We start from the raw sequence: 21,324 nt of genomic DNA, 5'->3' as shown, positions 1-21,324 counted from the left end.
TCTTTCAGTAATTCAGAATTCTGCTCCAACGAGATTGGTTTCTGTTGTTGCAATTTGGTCATCAAGTCTGCTTTGCCTACTGGAACAATTGTTTTGAATCCTCTTTACTCTTTGCTGATGGGAACAAACCTTGATTTCTCGCACCCTGGGTTGAGGAAATTCCATGGCACCAGTCTTTTATAGGTGCTTAGGAAAAATGGCCAAGAATGAAAAGCATTAGTGACTTATGGAAGCTCTGTTTTCCTATTCCTGGCATCACTTTTCCCACTTTTTGTTCAAGCATGGCCCAGTCTGTATCTCTGTAGCCCCAACTTCGAGAGTTTTGTGAGGCCCGGTGTACACAGATTCAGCCAGTCCTCAGGAAGGGAACCTTCAGTGGAAGGAAAGACTCTTGCAAAGATTAACTTTGGAAATGTGTGGTTCTGGAGTTGGGGTACAACACCCTCCTTTCCCCAGTATTTACCAGAGTTTAACCTTCTTGCCTTGAGCAAGGTACAGTAAGATCCTTTGTCTCCTCTGTAATCTTGTGCCATTGGGTTGCCTAGATTAAACATCTTCATTTTAATTGAGAGACCTTGTAGAGTATGCTGTGCTTTACTTTGCCTTGGCAATTGAGACTGAGGTTCAGCAGGTATCCAGGCCTGAAGAAAATCTTAGTACTATCTTTGTACTATAGAGGTTGAAGTTTGGTGTGTTTTCATATGAGTAGATCTCCTTGCTTCACTTGTTTTGGACCTTCCTTTGTACATGGGATCAGGGAGGTGGTCAGTCTGGTAGACTAAATCAAGAATTAACTGAAGTAGAACATACTGGAGAGGAAGAACCAAGGAAACCCAGAAAACCTGAGCTAGTGACCAGAAGAGCCCTATTCCTCAGCAACTTATGAAGTTTATCATGTTGTTATCTGTTCCCAGGGTTTTGATGGGAATTCTTTCCTCATGCAGCAAGGAATTGAAATTTACAGACAGTTTGTTTATGGAAGGTTTCTGCAAATGAGACTTAAGCATCCAAATCCTACAACAACTTGTCTTCGGGGAGGATGGGGGGATGTGGGATCTTGCCAGGGCCGCTATAGAAGATTTGTGTTTTTAACTGCCAAATTGCCACTGAATCTCAGGGAAGATTTTCTGCCAGAAGATAGATCTCAGTAAATGGTCAATCTTCCGTGTGTGCTCTCTTGAGGCACAGCAGACTTTGTCTCCAGCAGCTATGGCTTACCAACACAACGGGAGCCTTCTATTACATCCTACTCTGTGTGTCAGCCCCTCTTGTTTAGTTCTGTCTTACAACACAAACATGGTTGGGTTTTTTTTTATATATATATATATATATATATATATATATATATTTCTTCCTTTAACAAGAACTGGATAAACAAAATCTGTGGGCTGGCTCTGGCTTATACAGTCTCTTGTTTTTTCTTGCTTTACAGAATCAGCTTTTGTTACCAAGTTAATGAATTTTTAGTTCACTGAACAGTAAAGCATTCTGGATTTTATTTTCAAAATTGTATGGCTTTGAGTTCTAGATAGCTGTCAATAGCTAGAAGGGGTTGGCATTTTCTTTGGCTTCATGAGTTGGCATCGTTCCTTGGCTTTATTTTTAAACTTACAAAGTTAGAGTGTGTGTGTTTGTATACGGCTTTGTGATTCTACACTCCTATTTCTGCTGCTCCCTGCTGGGGGTTACTTCTACATGACTTTGGTAAAAGTCTCAAAGAAATTCTTTCTATGGTTTGGTTGCTGAGGAAGAGACTAGGTTCGATATGAACTGAAGGTGTATTCTGAAAGGTTAGTATCAAGTGTTCAGAGTTGTTCATATGCAAAGTTTTTTCACAGAACCTTGCTAACAACATCTTTTGAGTCATTTGTGTTGTTTCTTTGGTCACTGTCCCTCTTTTGCCCCTCCTTGTTCTTAGTAACTTTCAGTTGGTGCAGTAAATAGTTGTGCATGCCATGCCATATTACATCTTTTGTATGTGGAGAGAGAGGTGTCAGGAAGATGCTAAACTGTCACTAATTTTGATTGAAGCTATTCATTGTAAAATAGAAATATCAGTGATTGGCATTAAGGGCAAAGAAACTTATCACAATGTTTATTTGAAATTCCCTTTGTAAGCTATACTGAGTATATTGGCAAACGGAGATTCAGATGATCTATGGAGAGTAGGAATTACATGGATTTTTGTTAAATTTAGCTCATTATAAATGCTGAGTGTTTTTTAGCAAGAATTGTAAAACAGGAGGAAAACAGCTGTGACAAATTTTGCAGATCTCTTCTGCTCATTTTATGTGTGTCGCAGCCTATAGAATGCCTCTCCCACGGTAGAAGAGGAAGATACAGTGCATAAGGCTAGTCTCTCCAGGTTTTCCTGGCCATGACTTCCTTTCATGCTTGCTTAGTCCTGTCCAGGTGTATTTTAGTAAGTACTCCATGATTGGAGGAGTTTGGAAAATGACTCAGTCGTCATTCAACATTACGCTCTGGGGCTTTTCTAATGTAGACCACGTGTGGGAAGAGGGACTATGTTATATTGAATTTCTCTCCTTCTTTTGGTGCCATATCCTCTCTTTTGCTGTTGGAAATAGTGATTGTTGTGGACCTAAGTAACGTGTCTGTCTGTCCTAACTTGAAGGAACTTTGATCTTTAAAAAGCTTTCGGAAAAAATGAACCTTTAAAATGCAGATGTGGTATAGATTTTGTTCAGGTCATTAGTGTGTGAGATAAGGGATTCATTACTCTTTCTCCCCCCCCCCCCCGTTTGTTTTCTTTGGTTTCTGTGGTTCGATTGCTGCAGTTTATGGCTAGCCATATATTTAGCAAATGTAATAAACAAGGTCAGATACATTAGCAAGTATGTGGAAGATTATAGGGAAGAAAGTTCTAATGGGACCTCACTGAAAACACACGAACGGTACTAAGCAGTGAAGGATACCGAGAAGAACAGGCTGAGAAGTGTAGATTAAGTTGAATTTATGAAAGAATGCAAAAGTTAAAAGGGAATTCCCTGATCCCTAGCCATTTGAAGACAGGCTTAGCTGATCACACAAAAGTAATTCCTTGTGTGATGGTGGCTTTGGTTGTCTGTATTCCCTACTGTTCCTATCAGAAAACAAAAAATCTATTTCTGGTTATGATGTGTGGGCCATATCTGAGTTCTGTTTCTGCTGAAAGGCTTTCACCTGGACTCTCGGCAGTGGTAGCTTCCTTTTGTGTTATGAAATAATACCTTCTGATGGTGCTTGTATACAGGAAACCTGTAAATGTGGTGTTTGTTCTATTTTGAATATCCTATACCACTAGAGCCAATTTGCAAGAAGAGTTGTAGTTTTGGGGGGCTGAGAAGGGCAGCTTGTTGGCTATGAGCTATTTCTTGGGGTTTTTACTTTCTCTTATTCTTTTTCCCTTAAAGCAATTTAAACTGTTGCAATTGGCGATGATAATTCTCTTGGAAACACCTCCCCTTTCACAACTATTGTGTAATCAGGGTACAAAGCTGATAGAAATTTCCTTTGAAGAGGAATAATTTGACCATAGGTGTCCTTGTCTTTCTGGTTCTTCTGTGTACTTGTAGCTGGAACTGTTGGCACTATCTGAGCCACTTGCTCTTTTGTTAAACTATTTCTGTTTTTTGTGTTAAACCATTTCTCCTGAATCATACTGAAATAGTTTCATTCACATTGTACTAACATCTCTGTCAATTCACCTATTTGAAGCTGAAAGGTAAAGGCAAGAGAAAATTCACTGCTCTGTTAACTTCTGTCATAAGCTGCCTCCAAGTTCCACATTCATAGGTATTACTAGAGAAAGATCCAAATGTGGAATAAGTAACTCACAAGACCACTGTTGTTTGGTTGCTGTTCTGGCAGACTGGGCCAGAGACTATATAACTTGGGTCACTTCCTTTCTGCCTCCCAGCTTTTAATTCAACTTCTAGACTCTCGTGTTGTGGGTCCCAGCAGCCATCCATGGTGATGCTTCTTTATCAGGCTCTGTTATTCAGTGACAAGCATGGACTGGCAGACTAGGTTAGGGGGTTCCTCCCTACACCCCTTTCCAGCTGGGAAATCTGGGGGGGCAATAAAATGGTCATTTTGTGTGTTGAATGTTATCTCATCACATGACAGTTGCATGTAGTGGATTGATGATGGGATTGATTGAAATTTTGGCAACTCAAAGCCCTTAGTAGTGTAAAGAATTGATGTGAAACAGTGAGAATTTTCACTTCAGAAATTGTGCAGTTATGCAAAGTGGATATAACATGGTCTCAGACAAACAGTTTGAATACTTAGGTAGAAGTGCTTTGCACTCACTTTGTGTAGAATAAAAAGCTGGAAGCTGAAACCAACCATTACATCATAGTTGAACTAATCTGTATGGCAACTGATTGCCAAACACAATGTATGTTTACTCTGCTCTCTTAGTTTTGTTGGTCTTTGGACACATGTACAAGGGAAATGGCTATTGCATTTTCAGATAACTTCATTTAAAGCTAAGCATTTACTAAGCTAAGCGTTACTAAGCTCAACTTTTGAAAGAAGCTGCCTATGTGTACACGATCTGTGCGTATACGTGCATGGATCTAGAGATCTCATTTAACCTTAGTAACATTTTAAGACTGTTAAATACTTGTTTTCATAACCTTTAAATGACATTTCCTGTTTAGTAATTAATTATTCAGGCTTAATGCTCACTAATGAATCTTACTGTTTGAACATAGATAATATGCTTTTTAAGAGCTTAGTGGCAGTTGAGTGCTTCTGAAAAACTGTACCTTTGGGGACTCTTTTTCTTAAGAAACAAAAAACAAACAGGAAAAAACCCCACAAAGCCTATCTGGCTTGTTCTTTTCATGGTTACCTTGAGGTACTTTTCAAATAATGATATTTGAGGTAAGATACTATAGGATACAGGAGATATATCAACAGCTGTGAATTTTGAGTACCAGATTTGTAGTCTTGTAGAAGGGCTTTTTCCCCTTCTTTGATACTTGGCAAGTTGTCATGGTTTAACCTCAGTCGGCAACTGAATACCACACAGCTGCTTGCTCACTCTGCCGCCCCCCCCCCCCCCCCCCCCCCCCCCCCCCCCCGGTGGGATGGGGAGGGAGAATTGGAAGAGTAGAAGTGAGAAAAACTCGTGGGTTGAGATAAAAACAGTTTAATAATTGAAATAAAATAATAACAATAATAATGTGATAATAATAATACACAAAGCAAGTGATGCACAGTGCAATTGCTCACCACCCACCGACCGATGCCCCCCCCGGCCAGCTTTCCCCAGTTTATGTACTGAGCATGATGTCACATGGTATGGAATGTCCCTTTGGCCAGTTTGGCTGTGCCCCCTCCCAGCTTCTTGTGCACCTCCAGCCTTCTCGGTCGGTAGAGCATGGGAAGCTGAAAAGTCCTTGGCTAGTGTAAGCATTACCTAGCAACAACTAAAACATCGGTGTGTTATCAACTTTGTTCTCATCCTAAATCCAAAACACAGCACTGTACCAGCTACTAGGAAGGAAATTAACTCTATCCCTGCTGAAACCAGGACACAAGTATAATGAAATCTGCCAGGAGAGTGTATCCACTTGTTTTATTTGGTAGCTAGACTGGTGGCTTTTATTCTTTAAGTTATTCCAGTTGTGAGGAGCCATAAAACAATCTAACCCAAGTCTGTGATGAAAAATTTCAGTTGGCCATATGTACTTGGTACATTGTCCATGTTTGAGTGCTAGGAATGACTCTGTGCTATTGTAACATGAAGTTGTATCTCTGTCTTAACAAAGTATGTGCAATGGGGTATTTTCTAGTACGTGGGGTTTTTAATTTTTGTGTATTTGTAAGCATTCAGCTGACTTAGCTGGATTTTTGAGCACTGAAAATACCATGAATGATGTCTATGTTTTAGCACTTGAATCTACTACATACACAAGTGTGGTTAGCAACTGATATCCTTTAACATTTGTTGTATTTCTTAAGCAAAATTAGTTTTCTTAAGCAAAATTAGTTTTCTTTCTATTTTTTTCTTCTGTGCTGCTCTGTGGCTTGATTTCCTTAAATAAAAGATTAATGATTTTTTAATACAGCCCATAAAAAATACTGCTTTGGTTATAAATATTGTTGAAATCCAAACCTTATGATTAATTCCTACTATATAGTAGGAATGTATATTGGTTTTGTTTAACTTCGAATTATGCTGGTGTTGATCTCCAGATCAGTTTTCATTTTGGCACTGTATTTTGGATACTCGTTTTTTTTAATTATAATTATATGCATGGAAGCACAGACTGTGAGGGCACTAACACCATGTAGCAAGATTAACCTGCTACCTTGAGAAACTTGCAGCCAAAAGCTAAAGAAGGCCAAACCAACAAACTTGAAGTCCAGTGAACAGGAACAGCTGTGAGTAGTCACTGGATGTACCTGCTCAGAGAGGCATGACCCAGAGCTGGCCTCCAGCGGCTGCGCAGCAAGATCTTGTTGGTAAGTGAGGCTCAGTCTCAGTGGCATTGAAGAACAAACAAATCATTCTTACTCCAAGGAAAATTTTGAAGGGGAGTTTGCAAGCTTTTTTGCACACTTGCGTTGTTTTTTAAGTCCTCTTTTGTATAGGAGGGAGAAGAAGCTATTTCAAGCCCAGTTTGTGGCATGGTAGTTGAAACTCAGGTGCAACACCCTCTGTTTTTTGTAGTTCCTATTTGAACTTCAGTGCAAAGACTGTCTCTCAGTGTAGGTACATGTATTCTGTGTGGATCCCAAACAGCTGAGATTGAGATCTGCAGATGAAGGGGAATTGCATTTATCTATGTCCCTTAGGATGCACTTTAGTTTTTTGGGGATGTTCTGCTGGATTTAAGAGCTTGTTTGGTTTGGGTCTGCTTTCTTCTCTGTCTAGTATTATGACAAACACAGTATGTAATAAGAATAAAGTAATCACAATAGTTACAAGTTTCCTTTCTTGAGACAAAGACCTGAATGATAAGAAGGTATTAGCATCTGATTCATGCAGAATAGAAACCCTAGGAGGAGTGGGGTTTTCTTAGGTAACTCATTCTCACTTGTACTCAGTGTCATTTAATTAAAAGAAAAATTGTACAAAACACTGTGAAGACAAAGTCCTATTCAGGGACAGTGCTTTATGTCAGTTTTGCTAAGATCTTTTTGTCATGAGCATAGGAAATCTTATTTTTCTAGAATTTTTAAAAACTTACCTTTACAAAGCTGCCCAAAATATATATACAGAAACTCCTTTAGGAATATGTCTTCCTACTTGTCCTTTCCACACCAAAATAGTAAGCAAACTGAAAATCAATTTGGCATTTCTCATCTTGAGTTTTGGACCTTATAACAGCCGATGGTTGTTTTGTAGGAGTTTGCCTATACACAAATGTTTTCTTTCAGGCTTGTGCCTGCTAGTGACACAGCTGGCTAGAGCCGAAGCAGTTCATTTAAAAGAAAATGGACAATAAAACTGCCAGAAGAGAAGGTCAGGCTATGGGGACAATATAAGGGTGGCAGTGTGGATTACTAGAAGTTCATCTGCTTTGAAGAATCATCCTGACAAGTCACACAGTACAAAGGAGGGTGTTAAATCCTCTTGTGCTTGTCTCTTCTTGCTTGCGCATTTTGCTAGAGATTAAAAAAACCCCACCAAACAAACCCAAAACACCGTGGGCATGCACACAGGCAGAAGCTGATAGTTGAAACGTAACAAACTGCTGATGTGTCTGATTTAAAAATCTAGGGTAGTTATTTAAAGTTTCTCTAATCCACCAAAGCTGTGTTGGGGGAGTGTTTGTCAAAATCAGGTCGCCCCATGCCCTTGGGATTTGAGTCCTTGCAGTGAACTGATCCTCTGTAGACACAAACTTGACATGTAAAATTGTTCTCTGAGTGTATGATTTTTTTAAGCTTTTCACTTCAGAGCAAAGCAATGACTCTTCCCCACCTGACCACGTGCTTTAGAGCAGGAGAAAACTCGTTGTATCTTTACAAGTTGTCCTATCTCATTGTATCTGTGAAGCATGAATGGGAGGGTACTGCTTCTTTCGATCAACATCCTTTTTAATGTCAGGGAAAAGGCGGCCATAAAGAGCCAGTTCTTATCTTCTTTGTTGTTCCCTTCTTACTCCTAAGGAGAAAAGTTCCCTTCTTATTTCTCCCCTCTCTCACTTTCAAACCTCAACCCTTCTTATTAACAGACAGCATACCACGTCAATACTTACATTACAACCCTGTTTGTGTACATACTTAGGTAATCCTTAAACAGAGATGTGCTGGCACTGCAAGCAAATATAGATGCTATAGCTATACAGAGGTTGTTGTGGGCAGCTATCACTTCATTTGGTAAACATCAGAGGTAAATCTCACCAGTATAATTCCCTCTTCGCAGGGAATTTCAGATTTCTTTACAGGAGGGACTCGCATTGCATTCATTGTATTTGCATAGGTAGTAACATTTCTAAAATGTTTCTAAATTTTTAGACTTCCAGATCTAAACTTCTGCCTCATGCTCTGTGTCCTGTAGCTCTGAAATGCTGAAAACATCTCACAGTCAGTCTCTTAACATGTGAGTTCTAATGAGTTAGAGGTCTGAGCTGGAACAAGAAGGCAGGAGTCAAAGGGAACTCTGCTAGCTGGATAGCACACTCATGTAGATGATGGCATTTTTTCGGGGCATAAACGGCATTTAGATACTTTCACCATTATGCAGCTATTTACACCTTTGTCCCCTCTCTCCCTGCAGTCTCCTTGATGTTAAACATCTTGCCCATGCATAGTTAGAGGGGAAATCTTGTGATTTCACCCCCCCACCCCCCACCCCATACTCTTAAACTCCGTCTCTCTTGGGGTAGGGAAAAGTGGGGATAATAGTCCAGAGGGAATACATCACCTTATTGCTCATTATTAATCTCTTGACTTCAAGGGGCATGAATTTTCCTTCCCATTCTCTTTGATTGTTTTGTTCCTCCTGTCAGTGAGAATGCTGCAGTTACAGCTGCTTGTTATTTGAGGTGAACAGCCTGCTCTGTTGGGGGCTCCAGTCAATTGTAGTTGCTGTTCTAATGGTTCTGCCTCTGAACAAGTGGGGTGATCTCCTGGGAGGCTCTGGAGGTACCATTGTTGGTTTTGTAATACTGTTCCATTCTTTGTACTTTATTTCTTAAGAACAGCACACAGTTAGGGTTGAACTCCATTGGATGTGGAACTCAGCTGCTTCTGGAGCTGCTGAGAAAGTTAAAGCCACTTAGCAAGTCCCAGGATTGGTCATCTAACACTATTTTTAAAATGCTTCCTATTTCTTTGTAGGTATTGTGACTCTTACTCTTCAGAATCATGCATGTCTGAGGCTTGTTATCTAGTGAAATCTCTGTGCAGATGGTCTCTGAATATTTGTTCTTGGGAGTGCATCTTGTGGACAATAGCAAAAAAGCCCAGTTTTTCACACTGCTGTTCCAGAGCATTTCTTGTGATATTTCTGTGCCTGTCTTTCCATAGTATGCCCTCAAGTCTTTTGACAAGGCAAATATTAGCACTGGGAACTTAATTTGCCTTCACTTTGTTTATCTGTTGTAGACAGATGCCTGTTCCTTCTTAGATAGGCTCAGATGGCAATGGGATATTGAGAGTAGCAGGGTCACTTACATTCTCCAAATTAGGCAGATTCACAAATGTTTGCCAGATTGGAGCTATAGGTAATGCTTTTCATAAAATGATCTAGAAAACATGGATATATTGTAATTTGTAATCTTTGAATAAGATTTTCTGTAGCAATGTACTGTGTTAAGTCTAATGAAGTAAGACCTGGACCTTGCCTCAAAAGGGATAAATGCCTGAGCAGTCCTTTACAGACAAAGAGGAAGGAAATAAGGAAATAAGACACAAGAAAATAATTGTGAACAAATAAAAGCATATCCCTTATGTTATAATAGTTCAAGGGTGTTGCTTTTTCAAAATGGTGTCCAGAAAGAATTGAAGTAAGTGCTTAGAAAGAAGTATCTATTCAGTTTTCTGGGGAATGTTAGAGGAAAAGATGCTGAACTGCAGAAGAAAGGAAATTCCAGGTTAGGGAGGCCTATATGGAAGAAAGCATATAACAGTGCAGAAGGGCATGGAGATACAAATATAGAATGTCAGTAAAAGTGTATGACTCATACTGCTGTAGTAGCATAGTGCAGAATTTATTTTCAGAAGTACAGAACAAAAACCCTATGGTATACTATGATGCATTTACAGATAGTTTTCCATAGCTGGTTAATGTTTTATGCATCCTGCTTTTATAGAGGCATCACTAAATTGTGCTTTGATTTTCTTTTTTTCCTTCTTTTTGTTAGGACTTCAAGTTTTTTTAGATGAAAAGTTAAGTCCTCTATTGAACCTTGAATGCAGCAGTTCTGTTTTCTGGGTAGAGATGAGTTAGATTTGTTTTTAATCATGTAACTAAATTTAGCCAGCAATCTGCATTTTAAGGCATTGCTATAAAAAGTCTAAAAGTGAGCTATGTATCGTAGTTTGAATTTAAAATGAGCCAGAGGCACAGCTGGTGAGGCAGTCATGACTCTCTAATCATGAGTGGAGAGAAATGAGAAGGGAATTTTCTCATCTTGTAGGATGAATGCAAAGTGTGATAGGTGCTTTAACATCTCCCCCTGCCCCCACCCCTCTTCCCCAGCTTTGTTTCATGATTGCGTGGACTTCATGACCTCCCCCCCGCATTTTCTTTTTTGAGTCAAGATCATACATCTGTTTGATATCAGTAGTATGAACACAACTTTACAAGCATTTAACTTCTTACATTTTAATTTTTTTTTCTGTTTATTCAGAGCTTTGTATGGTACTTCATGTTTCCAGTTTCTCCTGTAAAAGCAAAACAGCCTTTATCCCATCTAACACCCAAACCCAGAGGCAGGACTTCCAAAGTATCTGGAGAATCTTGGAATTTGCCATACTCAAAAGTTATTTTTGTCCAGTCTTTCAAAGCAGTGAAGCATGCTATTAAGTATGTGAATAATCCCATTAACTGAACGTTGCCCATCTTGAGACATAACTTGGTGTAACTATGGAGGCAAAAAAGAAAAAGCGTACCTGTTTTTTGATGAATGAAAGTCAAAGCTGTTTAGATGTTCAGTGGTGTCGACAGTCCTGATAAAGATGGATCTGTTGGTAAACTGCATGATAAACTTAACTTGCAGTTTCACATGACATGCTATCTCTAGCCTATCATACAGACTATTAAATGGACAATACTGCCTTTAGCAATATTTGCTGTTGCCGAGCTCCCATTTCCCAAGGCTATTTTTCAGCCAGATCGATTCCCTGGCTTGGCTTTTACCTTCCTTGTCACAAGTAGTTCAAGCACAATGAAGGCTGGTGGCCTAGGGGTGAGAACAACTATTTGGGAACAAGTTGTCTTGGTATAAACTGTTGCCTAAGGAGTTCCCAGTCTGTGCTTTGAACCATTTAGTCTGTGCTAAAAGGTTGTCACAGTCATGGTGTCTTTTGGAGAGTCTCCTACATCCTCATAGCTTCACCTGCCTAGCTGAGTATTTTCCATTACATCGCATTATCATACGTGTCATTGGATGTTTAATGTTTTGATATCTCCAGGAGGCTCTAAAAGGAGACTTGATGATGTTCCCTTATGCTGTATCTGTTTATATTAATGCCATGCAACAGAGTTCCCCCTGGTTGGATGGATTTTCTTTCATGTTGCATAATTGTCTTCTAGGTTGATTTCTTAAATTTCCTCTTTCTTAAATTTCCTTTTTTTTTTTTTTTTTTAGCAATAGGAATGGGTCACAGTGAGAAGCCAGTTGTATGCTGGATCATAGATGAGCCAGTGATTCTAGTGGTGTGAAATCCCTTAGGTGTCTTGTTGGTTTGTCTTGCCCACACGTGTTTGGTTAAATTGGTCACCAGATTTGAGGACATCTGATGTAGCTCACAATGGCAGAAATTTTTGGCCCACTTGAAGAGTATAGGAGTTTTAACTGACAAATCCATAGCTATTGCAGGAGGACTGGTGATGCCCTATGGTTCTCTTCCTGAGGCGCTTGTGGCCTTTTGTTGCAGGTTTAAGCCTATTCATAGGGTGCTTGGAAACCCTTGTGAACTGCAGCGTGTTGAGTAGATGCTCTGTGGACTACTCTGAACTAGATACGTATTGCAACCTGTGACTGCAGAAGGCTGAAAATGGCAACTGAAATGATCTCTAATTTTCTGTTGCTGATATCCCTGAAATGCTTTTGCTGTTTTGTCTGAATTTTTCTGAAGAGACATGACCTCAATACTATGCATAGATTTGTGTTTTAGTGATACATTTTTAATAGCTATTATAAATTAATATGGAAAAAAATTCAGGAGTGTGACCTATTATATAAAGATGCAGAAGTCTGTAAGGAGATCATAGAAAGAAGATGTGTTAAGAGGTGTGGGCGGCTCTGGTACACTGAACTCCATGTAAGAGGATGAAGGGGCCATTTAAACCTTTGTCACAGCAGATAACCCTGCTTTGTACTGAAACCATGCACAGGTACAGGTGTTAGACTGTAGGTGTGGTCGTGATGCCAGGTTTCCAGCTGCTGAATTAAAGCTGTCTTCAATCCAGAAGGAATTAGGGATGGATGGATGAATGTTTTTCTGTAAGGTTACCCTGCCCAGAGGCTGATTCTAGGTAGAGAGGAAGTTTCTCAGAATGGTTGAAGGACATTAGTGATTGTCATGAAGGACAGCAGAGATTTGTAGTTGTGGGAGAGGTGTTGGTTTGCCCATTGTGGGGCAGGGAGGAGGCAGAGGCAGCCTCCTAATGTCAATTTTTAATACCTGCTCCTGTGAATTTTCATGTGAAAGGAAGCATTAGGAATTTTATATAGACCTATTTCAAGTCCGAATGAGATTAAGTATTCAGTGTGAATATCCAGAGTTCATTTGAAAAGTAATTGTTAATGCAACCATGAATTGAGATAGCCTAGCTGAACTCTTTCATCTAGTATTTATAAAAAGATAGTTCAAAGCTTGCCTGGATACAGAATAGAGACTTCAAGGAGTTAACACTAGTGCAATCATGATATTGTCTTAAAACAGGAAAATTGATATAAAGATGAATCTGAATCTAGTGAAAATAAGTAGATTTTAATGTTCCTATTTGTCTGTTGTGTTTTACCGAGAAACCAACCTATTTTTACAACTAAAATGTTTTTTTTTTTAATTGCTAATTGTCTCCAAGTACTTATGCGTCTGAGCAGATTGATTAAGAAACTGCTAAAGGGGTAAAATGACATGCTCTACAGCCTCAGGAGCACTGTAAAGCAGCACAGTAAGAGCTACAGTGTCAGGCAGGAAGCAACTAGAAGTGCTTTATGCAATGTTGCTGGATTTGCAATACTCTGAAGGTTGTGAAATTGTAATTTTGAGGCCATTCTCAACTTGTCTGTGCTTTGTGGTAGCATAAGGACAGAAGGATGATGTGAAGAAAACGCAGAGGAGCCTTTCTGGTAGTGGAGTGCTATTGTAGTGCTGCAAGCACTTGAATATGCACATACCTTCATCTGTATTGTGTGAGGGATGTTAGCATGTGTTTCAGCTGATTTGCTGCTGTATGTATACAGATGCAGACTGCTGTGTTTACAGTTCAAAGAGCAGGAGGAAACTAGATCTGTATGACCATGTAGAATCTCAAATGATGTAGCATGCTGCTGTGTGTACGTTTGCTTAAGGGGCAGCTGGGAATTTTTTCTAAAAATCTTCTGACCTCTGTCCTTTTCTTCTAGCTCTCTGAACTCCTGTACTGTATGTTCCATTCAAGAATGACACAGGATGCGTGAATTATATCTATTACTCCTTAATTCCAAATGGTGTTGAACCCTCTGGCCTTTGTTTGATGTAGCATTTGTCTGCTGAAAAAAGGAACAGTTGCAATGAAGTCATCTGGGACAATGTGGATGTTCACAGTTGAGGAGTCGAAGTGCCTTTTGGAATTGGAGCCTCCGTGCTTAGAACGTGGCAAGATCAAGGTCTTAGGAAGCATTGTTAGTATCTTAGAAGAATTGGAAAAGCCTTCCAACATTACATGCTTCTTTCTTTCGCACAAGTTGGAGAAATAACTCTTGCCTTTTGTGCCCTCTTACTGTATAAAGTCTGATATGAAATATCTCATTTTCTGATGCCTCAGCCACTTCCATGGTTGATGTACTCTGTCCAGTTGACTCATCACTGTGTATGTTTTCTTGACTTCTAATTAAAATCTGTTCTATTCTAATATTAGACCAACACTCCTTGTTATATTACCCTTCATTCTTAAGTAATTCATCCTGCAACCTCCTTACTCTGTATGACTAATGTCTTTCTTAAATACTCTTAGAACATTTTAAAATACCATCTGTATTATAAGCAGCACAGTAGCAATACCTCTCATTACAATTGCTTAACGCTTTCTGTCATAACTCAGTGCTTTCTTTTGCTTAGGATTTTGACAAGACTTTAACCTTTTTGGCTGGAATTTTCCATGCATTGTTTTTTGCCTCAGCCTGAAATTTCCACTTGAGACTGAATTTTTTTTTGTTTTGTTTGTTTGCTGAAAATATAATCAGTATTTCATAGAGAAGACTTCTAAATCAGCTTCTGTTAGGTTCTCTCACAGAAAAGACAGATTTAATTTTTTTTTAAAAGGTGTGTTTGGCTGAAAGTTAGGTATGATTGACCATTAGCAGGAGTCTGAGCATGGGAAGGGGAATGCCTACCAAACAGGAGCAAGTCTAGGGAGTGAATTTCTGCCAATCAGAAGTGAGAACGGAGTTGATAAGCACTGAGAAGGAACTGGTTGCTTACCTAATCTTCGGGCATTCAAGAAATTCTTCCTATAAGTAAAAACTTAATTTATCTGGCTTTAATTTTTTTAATGGGTGTTCTTCATGTTTGCCTACCAATAACCACCTGAAACTTGTTTCCCTTATAGTGGCAAAAAGGAAAAAGTTAATTACAATTATTTCTGTTTGTAAACAGAAACAGTTTACGTTCTCCTAAAGGCTCTGTTGGGTTTTGCATGTGTAAGTAATTCTGTGCTTGCTTGTCCAGTAAAAGAAAATAGAATCTGTGGATGGAAGGTGTTTTGTTGTAGCTAAGCATTATTGCTGTCTGGTTTTAATCCTTCAAATATACTTGCATTCTTCAGTTCCACTGAATTTACTGAAATAACTTGCAATAATAGAGGTGAGCATACTTAAGAGCCTTTGTAAGGCTGAATAAAACCACTGGGATCATACTGTTTCCAGTTCTATTACTTCCATTTCAACTTGGTGTTACTGTTGAAATTTCAACATAGGGCCCCAAAAATTGATCCAATAACAGAATTGCAGAGTGAACCTTAAGGAGACCAATACCCATGGTGTAGTAGAAAAAACGCCAAACTTGTATAGACATTGGCACATGGAGAAGATACTAGATAGTGGAGAGAGGGGCTTTTTCCAGTTATTGGTAAAGATGCAATAAGCAGCTGATGGCAACTGTAGTTAGACAAATTAATCCTGTTGAAAAGAGGGATGGTTTCTGAAAGGTAAAAACAGTTAAACATGAGGGCAACAGCTTGGGGCAGATGATGGACTCGCTAGCCTTTAATTCATAAAGGGAAATTACATATGCAGTTTAGTTTGACTTCAGAGTAGGTGGTCGTGGTGTTTTGTTCTGATCTTGCAGTTGAGGAAGTTGTAGACCACTGCACTTTTCTCCACCTTTCACAGGCCCTTGGCAGAGGGGAACAGAATTGCTTGCTTTGCACAGAACTTGCTCTAGCAGCTCGTCATCAAGATGGTGATCATGTCGGCTGCTCCCTGGTTTCTTCTGGTCATGAGCAGGGCAGGAAAATTATTTTCTTAGTGAGTAACTGGTCAGGTGTGTGTTGGGATTTTAGACTGCCTTCATCTGAATCCAGACACCAGCAGCAGACAAGACTTGAGACAAGGTGGAGCAGTACCCTGATGTGATGATGCAAAGGATCATTTTTGTTACGTGAGTGGCTGGTGTTTCTTGTTCATGTCTCGGTCCAGGCAGGGCACGAGATTTGAGATTTGGTTGGGGAAAGATTCCGCTCCCCCCCCCCCCCCCCCCCGCCCAAGTCAGACTTGAGAGGAACCTCTGCTGCCCCTGTGTACAGGATAGTGCTATAGACTCGATATGAGGATCTGGGTCTGTATTATTAAATACACTGCTTGCCTTTCCAGAGGCCTTGCAGGTTGCTGATTTTTATTGCCTGTGGCACTTGATGCTTTTGGCTTCTGAGAGTTGAAATGCTTTAGTTAAATTATGGTCCTTGGGATCAATACAGCAATGTCTGGGTAGCGCTTGAGAGCCTATGGTATGTTAATGATCTAACTAGATATTACAGAAATTCTTTCTGGCTTTGAATTTCATAAAACTCAGCTTCAGTTCCTGTATTGATACAAAATAAAGCAACCTGCCTGTCCTTTTCCAGTCCATTAATAGGGTTCTGGATAGGTACAGTAACCTGCTCTGATGTAAAAGCCTAAAGCTTAGTCTACATTTAAATTTGCTACGTAACATACTGATGTAGGAGACTTCTTGCAACATTTTTGTAGCTGCAGATGTTTTTAGCAGAGATCTATACAAATTGCAAAGTAAATATATTACCTCCAGAATAAGCGTGTTTTTTAAACTGCAAACTGTTTTCCTAATCTCTGTAAGGTATACTGGAAGTTCTCTTAATGAAACTTGTTTTAATGCTTTAGTCTAAAAAAAATGAAGCTACTATATTGAAAGACCTCACTTGTATCAAAAGTAGTATGTGACTGGTTTCAACTTTTTCCTGAACTGCTAGGAAGCTCCAAAGGAAGAAAGTATTTGTGCCCTTGAGAGAAAAGGACAACTAATTTCATCACTTAATTATTTCAGAGGAAGCATTATCAGTGAACTGAGACAATACATCTGAAAAACTGTTGCAAGGATTGGAGTAGAAGATACCACTGCTAGCAGATTTCCGAGGAAAATGCATATACTTCTTGTCTGTTTAAATATACGAAGTTAGAGGTTTCCAGTTTATTTACGAGATACATTATCAGCTTAAACTCCACAAACCAGCAGTGCCCACCTGTGTCTCCTTCAAGACAGTTTAGCAGCACCCAAAGGAAAATGGAGGTGTTTAGGTTTCCGAAGGTTTATGTTATGGCATGCGTTAAGAAAACAGTTGTCATCTTTGGGTGGTATGACCGCTACCCCCTGCTCCTGACCCCTCTGTGGGATCTGTCTGTACTGACTGACAAGGGGAGAAGTGTGTGTGTTGAAGCTGACTTGCTTGACTTCTTCATATTTTCCTCAAATCCACATCATTTGGCTTATGACTTGGTGACTTGAGTTCAATTCTGGAGAGGAGTTTGAGGCTTGGCTGAAGTGTGTACGCAACTCAGGGTCATTGCAGGCTTCCTTCTGGGCTGGAATGCGGATTGCTGCTTCTAGTCAAAACCGAGTTGAGAACATACTGTTTATGCTCTGCGTATATAACTTTTTTTAATTGGAAGCCTCGAAGGGACAGCTTTTCATGACTTACCTGCAGAGATCTAGTTACTTTATTAAGAAAATAAAGCTATTGCTTAGTACGATTGTGGTTTGGTGTTGGTTTTGGTGGGGTTTTTTTTTTTTTTTTAATATTGGGAATCGAAGGTAAAAAGAATTGCTTTATGGATGTTATCCATACTGGAGAATGGACTTTTGGGTGTCAGTCCCACCTGTGTTCAATATAATATGTGAAGAGAAGGGTGATCCATATAGTGCTGATTTCATTTAAAGTTCTCTTTCTGTGGCCAATGTGTGATTCCTGTGAAGACAAACCAGTGCATTTCCAATGCTTAATGACAGCTGTGGTGGTGTTCCTGACTAACCAGTTGCTGTCCTGAGGGCTGTTACTCTGCTAACAGAAGTTGTGACAGAAGGTAACTTCTATCAGGTAACCATAAACTGTATGTTAAATACAGGACATGTGATGGATGTCTCTATGGCAAAGACTGGGAATAGACAAGAATCTTTTATGTTTCAGAATAAGCTGTTTTGTGTATGCTTCTGTTAAGATAAAAATATGTCCTTTGTATAACCAAAGTATATAGAATCATAGAATCATTAAGGTTGGAAGAGACCTCTAAGATCGAGTCCAACTGTCAACCCCACACCACCATGCCCACTAAACCATGTCCCTAAGCGCCTCATCTACACGTCTTTTAAATACTTCCAGGGATGGGGACTCAACCACTTCCCTGGGCAGCCTCTTCCAACGTTTAACCACTCTTTCAGTAAAGAAATTTTTCCTCACATCCAATGATGTATACGTATATATCGTATGCAGAATGTCCAGGTTATGCAGCTTTATTGACATGGTTTCATTTATAGCCCAGGCCATCCTACAGATGTTATTCTGCTAAAAAACAGGTTAATGAAGTTTGAGTAACTGCATAGAAGTACATCATAATATGTCTTTAGCTAGTTTTAGTATTTTTTCTTCTGCTCCCAAAAGTAAGTTTTCACTAGGTTTTTGAAGCTTTAGATAAGATGCATTAAGAAGTGTTGTTCTAGTTTTGAATTGGTATCCAGATGTTCCAGGAACCTAGTGAATAAGTAATCTTGAAATGTGTTTTGTGTTTAGAAACTGGCAAGGTATTCACCTGGGGCAGAGCGGACTATGGGCAACTTGGAAGGCACGCAGTGGTTCCCGATGGGCAGGAGGCGTGCATAGCATCTGAACAATGCTTGGAGCTGTTGTGTAACATCCCTATTTCAGTGCCTTGCCTAAATGGAGCATCTCAGGTAAAGAAGAAAATTAGCATTTTTTTCCCCAGGTTTGTTTTTTTTTTTGGGGGGGTGCATTAAAATAATCAGAACAATTTCCTAATAGAACCTTTTCAAATGCTGCAGCACAAGCCCTTGCTGCTCTTCCTGTAAGCGCAGAAGTTAATACGATTCAATTATTTAAAATGTCTTAAAAGGCTTTTGTATTCAGAAACTGATTTTTCCTTGGTGGAACCAGAGTTACCATTAGCAGAAGATGCCAAGTTCTCTCAGATATCAATGTGTGCAGGAGACAGTTGCACCTGCAATACAGCCTAGCAGATGAGCTGGGACCCTCTGCAGTTGCAGTGCTGCTTTTGTCTGAAACCCTCTGTAACAGTTTAGCCAATGGCCTTTCTTTGGCTGATAAATAATAATGGTGCAGCTTCTAGAATCTTTCTCTACCTTATAACATCCTTGAGTTGTACTGGAGGCTTTCTTTTCATATGGCTAATTTGATACAAAATGATTTATCCTCAAGCATAAAGATGATCGGAAAGAAAACTACTCAAGTTTTTTTTCTGTAGTCTGACACAACATGCAACCTGTACTGCCTACAAACCATTTTCTTGGCTTTTTAATAGCTGAGAGGCAGCATATGGCAATTGGCCTGTTGGCAGGCAATGTGCAGGTCTCATCTGGGCAGATAACCAGTCAAAAGTTATGCATCTCCCTGTGGGGTAGCTGGCAGTCAAAATGCAAGGGGGGTAAGTACAGGTTGACAGCTTCAGCTGCAATGTGCGTACTGCATCTCTGCCTCCTGGTAGTCTCCCATGGTGAGACTTTGGTTAGAAGAGTCAGCCTCTGCCCTTTCCCATCATCAGTGTTCTGTGAATGTGTGCACTCACAGATGGGAAGTGGAGCTTCAGAGCCCAGGATACTGCAGTAATGAATAATTTGTTTAGTCAGTGTTGACACCACTGAGTCTCAAACAGCTTTCTTACTCTTTTTGAGATGGGTGTCCCTGCTTTTGTCACTAAATATCCATAGAGAACACCATTGTTGAATCTGTTTCATGCTGTTTTTCATTTGTGCTTTGGGCAATGCCTCAAGCATGTAGTTCTGTTGGTTCTCGTACAATGCAAAGCCAAGGCAGCCATAGCTTTTGCGCAGGGGAACTTATGCTTGACAGGATGAGTGATCCATGAAGGTGAAGGAAAGGGATGCGTTCAGATATATTCCTTGAAAAGGAAGAGAAAAACAATCTCACCTTCATTCTGCTGCCCTCAGCACTCTTCCTTCTTATAGACCTATAAGAGACCTGATTTGAGTGATTAGCAATGGCAGTGTTCTGGAGCAGGCATCATTCTTTGCAGAGCTAACAGCACGAAGATGATTTAAGAAGAGCGTGATCAAGAGCTAGCCTCATTTGTACCCTAAGAGGAGCTGTGTTGATGAGAAAAGGAAAAAGCAGATAATAGCCTAAATTGCTTCACTTCAAGATTACAAAATAATGCCAGAGCTAGAATTTATACTTAAAAATAAATTGCAGTATGTAGGCTATGTAGAGTTTGAGCTGGTTTTCGTTTACATACAAGCTATTCCTTTTTCCATTTGTTGTATGGAGATGAGGTTTGATTTGAGCGCTGAATTAAAAGGAGTACAGAGAAGATGAGTTCTTTTCCATGTTTACCTTGAATTAACAATTCCAATTTGCATGTTTAATGCAGAGAGCCAGTTTAACAGCTGAGGATTGCAACCAATGATTTTTATCCACTGTCTATTTTTATAAATCACTTTTAATGATTCAACTGAATTTTTGGCAACGTTGTGGTCTGCTGATGGCCTCTGCACTTCAGTTAATATTGTTAAAACCAAAATGGAGAAACTAATCTAAGGATTAGAGGACGGTATAAAAGGCATGCTAGTTTACCTCAAGGACAGTGCAGTAGATTTAACCTCCTGTGCTGCTCCTTGTCTCCATGCCCATGGCTTACCTGCTTTCTCCACCAAAGACCAGGGATTCTCCTTTCTTTGTGCTGAAATTGATATAATTTCTGTGTCTGTCTACCACTCCAAAACCTGATTTTTGAAGTGTTGTGACCTATTCCATTGTGAGTTTGACTTCATTTGACAAACTCTTCTGGAAGCATTGACCTTGAGATGTACGAGCACTTTTAATCTTTCAACTGAAACAATGGAAGAACAAAAGCCCGAGTTTTAGATAATTATCTACTAATCTGAGTATGTCTTCCTGGCAGCTTTAAAAGGGTGTGTGGACATCAGGTTCCTGGAGTCTCATGTGTTTAAACTTTTTGAATTATGTGACTGCAGGTCTACTTACTATTTTCTTCTCAGTGCCACCATGGAATGGGATGAGGTGCTGAAAAGAAACTTCAGGCTATAGCCAAAGTCAGTTGTGCGAGACATTATGCATGCAGTGCTCTTGCGTTGTGGGGCGTCCTTGATTGGACCTCTTCAGAACATCTGACTCATCTGCTGCCTGATGTGCATTCATATCCACTGCTCTTCAGATGAAAGCACAATTAAATACAAATGGCCTGA

At 39.7% G+C, this 21,324-nt stretch overlaps 1 protein-coding gene across 5 annotated transcripts in view; it reads left to right on the top strand.

The window, feature by feature from the left end:
- The window catches only part of SERGEF (secretion regulating guanine nucleotide exchange factor), a 169,502-nt gene that overhangs the window by 17,935 nt on the left and 130,243 nt on the right, over positions 1–21,324 (top strand). For 4 of the 5 annotated variants that reach the window (XM_076344112.1, XM_076344111.1, XM_076344113.1 and 1 more), the window contains exon 9: positions 18,638–18,798. The exons of the other annotated variant lie outside the window; for it this stretch is intronic. In XM_076344112.1, the coding sequence (XP_076200227.1) occupies positions 18,638–18,798 (161 nt within the window). The remainder of the gene's footprint in view (positions 1–18,637; positions 18,799–21,324) is intronic. 5 annotated transcript variants of the gene reach the window in all.

This window comes from Aptenodytes patagonicus, chromosome 7, assembly GCF_965638725.1.
Source record: "Aptenodytes patagonicus chromosome 7, bAptPat1.pri.cur, whole genome shotgun sequence".
Lineage (NCBI taxonomy): Eukaryota > Metazoa > Chordata > Aves > Sphenisciformes > Spheniscidae > Aptenodytes > Aptenodytes patagonicus.
Note: the sequence above shows the minus strand (reverse complement) of the source record. Positions and strands in the feature narration are given on the sequence as shown.